This window comes from Formica exsecta, unplaced genomic scaffold, assembly GCF_003651465.1.
Source record: "Formica exsecta isolate Colony F162 unplaced genomic scaffold, ASM365146v1 scaffold318, whole genome shotgun sequence".
NCBI lineage: Eukaryota > Metazoa > Arthropoda > Insecta > Hymenoptera > Formicidae > Formica > Formica exsecta.
The window spans coordinates 719,215-727,209 of record NW_021850434.1 but is presented as its reverse complement, the minus strand read 5'-3'; the positions used below and the strand labels follow the sequence as shown (position 1 = coordinate 727,209).

At 40.4% G+C, this 7,995-nt stretch overlaps 1 protein-coding gene across 1 annotated transcript in view; it reads right to left on the bottom strand.

Moving 5' to 3' along the window:
• Positions 1-194: 194 nt before the first annotated feature.
• The window catches only part of LOC115237994 (paired box protein Pax-6-like), a 16,452-nt gene continuing 8,651 nt past the window's right edge, over positions 195-7,995 (bottom strand). The window contains exons 3-6 of the mRNA XM_029811455.1: positions 3,823-3,963; positions 2,716-3,117; positions 1,918-2,102; positions 195-1,734 (exon numbers count right to left, since the gene is read on the bottom strand). Coding sequence (XP_029667315.1) covers positions 1,168-1,734; positions 1,918-2,102; positions 2,716-3,117; positions 3,823-3,963 — 1,295 coding nt within the window. The 3' untranslated portion in view covers positions 195-1,167. The remainder of the gene's footprint in view (positions 1,735-1,917; positions 2,103-2,715; positions 3,118-3,822; positions 3,964-7,995) is intronic.

The window sequence follows — 7,995 nt, the reverse complement described above, 5'->3', positions numbered from 1 at the left end:
TTTATTTATTACTTTGATTTTATACTACAGACAATGCTGATATAACTGCTCATCGATGAAATTTTTAAATTTAATTTTTTTTTTTTTTTTTTTTTTTTTTATCAGTATTTATAATTTAGGATCGGAAGGAAATTGATTCGACAGATGAGATCATCGGAGATATTTATGTAAATTTATTTCAATATAATATATTATATTGTGCGAATATATTCGATGGGTAGCCGAACATTGTTTTAGGGAATAGTTGGAAAGGAAATTTTTGTAAGAGTTTTTGCAAAGGAAAATTATTTGTGTGACGCCAGATATATGTATGTAAATATTTACAAAATAAAGGATTCATTTAAATAAACGTTACTTTAACAGATATTTCATACAGGATTATCTGTGTTTTCACTTACGTCTATTTCAAATATTTAGATAACGCACACCTTTAATTCATAATGATTCGCTAGGACTAGTTTCGAATGAGCTCGAACGATCTCACTCTTTGCTCGTAATACCATTTTATTCTCGATTCACACGAGCGGCTCCACAGGCAGGTTTGAGCGAATTAATAGCGTTTGCTTTTGCCACGCGATATGCATGGTTTGCCTACGTAATCTACAATAATAATTACAGTGACACTGATAATGTTGCCTTTTGATATTATACAGATCGCAGTAATTATATATTCGCAATTGTAATTGTAAGAAATCGTCCGTGTTTGTAATAAGTAGTTCCATAGGTGTTAAAGATTTCAACTGATAGAGAAGAGCCGAGCCCGTTATCGGGCTAAAGAAGGATGAGAGAATATAATAAGTATACGTTGTTGCATCTGATATTACACGACGATAATCGCCATGATTCAGTTCATTGCCGATGCAGCACGTTATCGATCTACCACGCGTATACTATCGATGTTTCGGATCGACAAACACACATCTCACGATTAGCTAATCTTAGTATAATCCGAGCACCATAGAGCGAAAGAATATTTTTTTCACCTTTGCACTTATCGATCACTTCGAGCACTGATAAAATTACATATTTGCGCGATTTATCCGATTGAGATACATAAATAAATAGCAACATGCAACCGTACGATAGATATTCCGATCTCGTTGAAAAATGTCACTTCAGATTTGATGGCCATGTCGATCGAGACCGAACTGATGTATCACATCTCATTTAACGATCGTGCTTCGTCAATTCCAACGGTTGTTGGTCAGTCCAGTGATCCCTCCATGCGACCGGCGGCGACGACGGTGCATCCTGATCGGAATCCTGTACGTCGATCTCCTCGTCCTCGTCCTCATTCTGATCGTAGCGTATCCTGTGCGCCGATCCCGGTCTCGGACCAAATCCGGATCCATGTCGTTCGTATACAGGACTGGCTGGTCTCGAGAGTCCGGACGAATCGTCGCCCACTAGCTGACTGATCATGCGGAAGGCGCTGGGTTTCCTCTCCGGTTGCTTCGCTATCGATTCCAGCCTATCGATCCTCTCGGATCTGTCGAGATTTGCGTCCCTAGTCGCGGAATTGGCGACGACCGCGCGGAATGCGCTACTTTCGCCGCCCATGCCGGCGATGGAGCAACCGGATGTACGCTGGCCGATTTCCATAGCGGACGTAGCGGAGTGCGGTTGCTGCTGCGGCTGCGGCTGCGGCGGTGGCGGTGGAGGCGGTGGCGAGCGCTTTAAGAGGTTCATGCGCTGGTGACGACGCCACTTTGCCCGTCTGTTGGAAAACCAAACCTAAGAGTCACGAGTTAGGTCGTTAGAACGCTCGTGATCAAGTCGGATAATCGGTAATTCGAGAACGACGCGACCGTTCTCCGCAGGGTCCGCTCCAACGTCAATAAACGATCGAATTAGACCCTGCGTGTTTTGTCGCGTCGGTCCTTTATTTTTTTATATCTACGAGTAGTGGATCCTTACCTGAACGCGCGCTTCCGAAAGTGACGTTTTCGAGGCAAGACGCTCGCGCGTGGACACGCAAGGATAATGCGATCTCTCGAACTCCTTTTCGAGCTCTTCAAGCTGCTCCGGACTGAAAGTTGTGCGGTTGCGTCGGAATTTAGGCTGCTCCGAACCGTCTAAACTTCCGTCATCCCCGTCACCGTCTGCACATTAATAAAAGCACGTTTTCTATTGGCTGTATGTCTGAGTACAACCTCCGTTTGAAATAAAACATTCTTTATTTATCACCGAATTTTAGCAAAACTTGTAATATATCACGGTATGACAAGTACGTAATTAAGGAAGTAGACAAATTCATTTCTATAATATCCATATACTATTGATACGAAAATAATTTAATTTAAAAAGAAAATACAAAATATAGTAGACATTCTGAAAACTCAATGTATAGAAAACTTTTAATTTCTATCTTTTGTTTATACAAAGCGAAAATATTAATTGCCGTAAGCAAGAAATTCTCGATAATAGAATATTGAATTCAAGTCAATTCGTATACAAACATTATAATAATAAACGACTATTCTCATTTCTACTACCATGATTATATGCAAATCCGCATTTAATTGCATCTTATCATTCGAAATCTAATCTACTCGAACAAACGTTCAAATCTTTGAAAATATGATACAAAATATTTCCTGAAAATCAAGTAGAACATTTCGTTCTCCTAAAGGATACGAAAAATTCCGCATAACGTGTCAAGATCTCGAAAGATGGCAAAAAGCGGCGTGACTTCTTGTCTCCGCTTCGTCCTACCTTGCAGGTATCCTCGAGCGATCACGTCGGCGGCGTGAAGCGCGTGCTCGGAGGTGCCCGCGGCGGACGCGGACGCGGCCACGGCCGCGGCGGCGGCCGCACCAGGGCTCAGAGACGGCGGCAGGAGCAGCGCCGACGCGGCCGCGCCGGATATGCCGGTCGCGAGAGGCGGCAGCATCCACGGATGGCCGGCCGCGCCCGCCGGTGCCGGCCAACCCGCCGGCAGGTGATGGCTCGTCGTCGGATGCTGGTGCGAGTTGAAGTACGGATGCGGCCCGGCGGCCGCGTACAGCCCGTAGCCGGCGGCCCGCGCGAATTCCGCGGCCGCGCGTTCCGCCGCGCGATTCCGCAGTATCCGGTTGATGCTGCTGACCGACGGTGCGGTCGCGTTACTGCAAACTCCTGGAACAAGGCGGGTGACGATGCCTCGGTCAACAAGGGGGAGTCGTGTCAGATGTAAAAGTACCGCGGGTTACATTAACACGAATGCCATCAGAGATCTCATTATAAATGCGTAGAGTTTTTAAGATATTTTTTTTTTCCGTATTTTCGCCTCATTATCGTTAATTTGAGCGCAATGCAAATTCTGATATTACATTGTCGAATTTTCTGAAAGCATTGCATACAGTAAGGCCATTTATGTATGTCCTAAAGTTTACTGGCAATTGTAATGAGATTCGTGTTAGCACGAAGAACGAAGTATGTATGTCAAGCAATAAGGTCGCAGAAACGCGTTTCTTAATTCTTTCTAAATTATATGTTATACCCATACGTGTGTCTGTAATCACGGATGGTTTGCATTCGCATGGCTCACAGAGGACGAGCATAATTAAGTATAAAAAGAAACACGCTAGTTTATGCATCACGCTGACGAAGACTTGACGTTATGACTAACAATAAGCGTGTTCTGCGAAAAATCATAGTCAATGTCAATGTTAGTCAATCTGTCTTTGGGTTTACACTTGACGATTATTGTTTTGTCGCATTAATCTTTTGATCATTATTTATGATCGATTTATTTCAATTTATTTTTAATTTATATTTTTTAGACGGTGCATTTTACGATAAGAGAGTCGATCCGCCCAAAAAGCGACATCATTATCTTACCCTCCGAGATTAATCTCTCTCGAATTTCCCAAGCGAAGATGGTCGGGTTCTCCCTTTTATATTGTTCGATCTTGGCGACGACAGCCGGTGTCGCTACTTTTGGTTTACTGCCACCGATCAGACCCGGCGGGCGCAGTGTACCTGGAACATACGATAAAACGAGCTTCAAGGACGCGGTGCATTGGTAAAAGTCCTGGCCCGCGATAAAATCGCTGGTAAATGGCGCGCCGCAGCATGCTGCATTTATATTTTGCATCCTATTCGGCAGGCTCGGTCACGCCAAAAATCACGAAGCTCGCAGTAATTCCCGAAAATCACGCGATGCACGCGCCCCGGAATCCGAACGTATCTTTCGCAGACATGATTGATGTGAACGAAATGATAATTACAATATTATAAATACACCGTGTGTGATTGTGTTATTAGATATAATTTATCGCATTCTTAGACATCTGATTGCCTCGAATACTACTTCATGCTTCATATATATAAAAGATGTGTTAAAACATTTTCAAAATTTTTAAATAAATATAAGAACATTGTGACGTAACAGTAAAATACAAGAAAATATGTAAATGGTAAAATATAATATTACAAAAATCACGGAGCAATATTATGCTTAACATCGCGTGTTACTATACACGAACAGATATCAATTCTATCTGGGCGGATTCATGATGCAGCGATTAGGACAATACGAGGATACCTTACGTAATAAACATCGTGATACGAGAAAATTATATGCATACGTGTGTAATCGCGTTGGCTTGCGATAATCCGAAATATTTTGAGTATCATTATCGCGCGTCGTAAATATCTGTTTAAAAGTTTAATTGCACGCTTTGATCAATTGGGCTATATAATTCATAATAATTATAGTTTGCCAGATAATTTTTTTTTGAAAGTTTTATGAAATATTTATTATAATATATTTAGACAGAACGCTAACACACACACACACACACACAGACACATACACACACATACATATATACATACATACACATACATGCGCGGGGTCATAAGCAAGCATATAACATGTATATTATGTCTACCTGTCATGTTCTATAGAAACTGAGTTTATAATTTACTAACCCGTGGGAAAGACAATGAGTAACGCAGCGGTCAATTAGTAATGAATTAATTACTATCTATGAATAAATGCTGAGATGCACAATAGTCCGATGAGCATATTACAAGTATAAACAGACTATATGTATACACTATTGATTTTACATCGTGAAATAAAAGTTGTTGATAAAAGGCAAATAAAATATCATCAGGGTTCTAAACAACTATGTTTTAATGCATTAGACTATAATAGTTTCGAAGGAGATTAAGTACACATACACGTTTATAACTAAAATAATTTTATTTTTATATATCCTATATATTTTTTTCTGAATAATACAAGCTAATTTTTTTATTTTTTCTCTTGACAATATCTATAAGATTCAAAGAAAAAAAAGAAAGGATAAATAGTTTTTGTATAACATTTCATTTTTAATATCAATTATTATAATATTGCAATAATATATATAATTAATATCATGATATATTAATTATATATATATAAATTGTAATATTTTAGTTTAATATCGTGCAGCTACGTCCATACAACATATAGTTTTGTAACATTTCTTTTTGAATTTCTTCAATTATTATATTATCATATTGTAATAATGCATAACTAATATTATAACATTAATTACATATATTAATTACAGAATTTTAATATAATATTACCTAGCAACGATTAATATATACAACATTATACTATAATATGATTGTGGAAAAACTTCAAGCCTATATGTATATAATAAATATTGATATGATCTATAGGCTTTAATAGCAATCATGCATTATATTATAAAATTTCTATTTTTGATAGCTAAAACTATTTTACGTTTAAGATACATATCGTATATATATCGACGTGGATCGTTGTTTTTTTCTTGTTTTTCGCGAATGACACAATAGAAGCAAAGAAACGAAAGTCACGTTCGCGTGCTAACATCAACGTCAACCATCGAGCATAAAGGGTCCCATCGAGAGACTCAACTTCCGACCCCAATTACGCGTGGATTCATCGTGGAAGGACGCGTACGTCGCCTATGTGCATGCATCATCCGTGATTCGCGTTTCTGTCGTGGCCATCGCGGTCTTGGGGAAAAAACGCGAAGAGAATCGTCCGTCAATTCTGTTGAGAGGCCACGAGGTAATGGAAACCAGAGGCGCAGGCAGACTTGAGCAATTATCGGTCGTTAGGTACTATTATTAATAACAATAATGACGGCTAAACCCGGCAGGGTATCGCGTGCGCTCCCACGGGTGAAATGCGTGCCGGGTATATAAACGATGTACCCATCTAATAGGTATCCACGCCGCGAGCAAATTCCTTGCCTCGACCTGCTATCTCGGTCTCTCATTCTCTCCCTCACTTCATCTTTTAGTTTCTCTCTGTTTTTCCTTCCGTATCTTTCCTTCTACACCCTTCCCCTTGATCTCTTCCTATCCTGACCTCCTCTGTCTTTATTTGCTGCTCGCTCGGTTTGCTCCCGGTTTGCTTCTGTGCACGTGTTGTACGTACGTGCGTGCGTAAAACGTAAAACTTTTGAGCGCGGATCGCCGTTTTTAATAAAAGAAATTGTGCACGAAGCCAATTTCGTTAGCCGGTTAGGTTAGGTTACTCGCGAGCATGTCCGGTGTGGTTACAGACGTTGTTACGGGGCGAGAAGAGCGCATTCAACGCGTCGCATGCACGCATTCAGCAGAGAGCGACGTGATCTTTTTTATGAATTGATAATGAAGGATTAGCGAAATTATACACGGCAAAGAAGAGCGATACGATAGAAACTACGAGCACAAATAGCCGGAACACCTCTGGCATTGTCCTTAATTGCTGTCCAGCTATCCAAATGATTGCGATTGTGACATATGTTAAGCTTGTTACAGCATGCTTGAAAAATGTTAACCGTTGAAACCGCGCATTAATTCATTTTCGAACCGATTCTCTGCGATTCAGTTTCTAAAGATACGAAAATCAATATAATCGAATTATATTTTTACCTCATAAAAAGAATATGTAAAACTAATATAATATAATTCACATCTCGTGGCTATTCTTTTCTCGTACAAAGACACGCGAATCGGAGTAGCTCGTTTGCTCCTTGAAAAAAGTCGACGAAATTAATTGTTCTCCGCGTTTAAGTAATTGGCTGACCACGATTACGGTACATTATATTCATTTCGAGATGCCTTAAGGAATCCGTATCCAACGGGATGAAGACATTACCGGCGCGCCGCGAGAGAACAGGCCCCGAACGGTATTTTTACGAGCGGCTCGTAAAGTTAACGAGGATCGTGCGAGATAGCAGGCAGGTCTATACGAGAAAGAGAGAAACTCCTCTCCGACATTTCACGGAGATGTTCGGTGGCTCACTTCCATTTTTTTTATTATTCGCTTCTTCCGGCGCGTGAATTCTTCTTTTCTTCTCTCTCTCTCTCTCTCTCTTTGCTGCTTCTTTCTCTATATCTTTCTTGGATTCTTCGTCTTTCTGGTCTTTCCTCGAACGCGGACGCGGGCTCCTGTTCGCTCGTGCGGGCGCCAGACGATTCCCGATCTCGTTCAAGGCTTGAATTTCCGCGAGTTTCACCATGCTCTCTCGCATGTAAAATCGCACTCGCGTATCCGTATTGGCGAAAGCGCAATATTTCAAAGTATGGTTCAAGATACAAGGAACAAAGAAAAGCACGAATGCCGGAAAGTACAAGACTTCATTTTTTGAGCGATTAGATAGTATCGTGTTGTAAATGAGATGTAAATTCGGTAAAAATTTATTCCGTATTCCATAGTTGCAAAGAAAAGAATGTCTTGGAATAATTTTCATAAAACATATGTAACATAACACACACATATACACAATATAATACTAGAAAATATATATTTTATAAAAATGATCGCTTTATAAAATCGCGAAAGAGTCTAATGTTTATCAGATTAAAAAATCCGCTGGAATGCAGAGGAGATAATGGTGCAATCATTGACGGATTATTCGCGTTGCCGAGGTGCTGGAGATTAAAGAAGTTCGCGTGAACGAAGCGATTATTACGCGTTAATTTTCGTGAGCTAACGAGCTTCGAGCGGCCGATTCCGCCCTTCACGACGCTAGT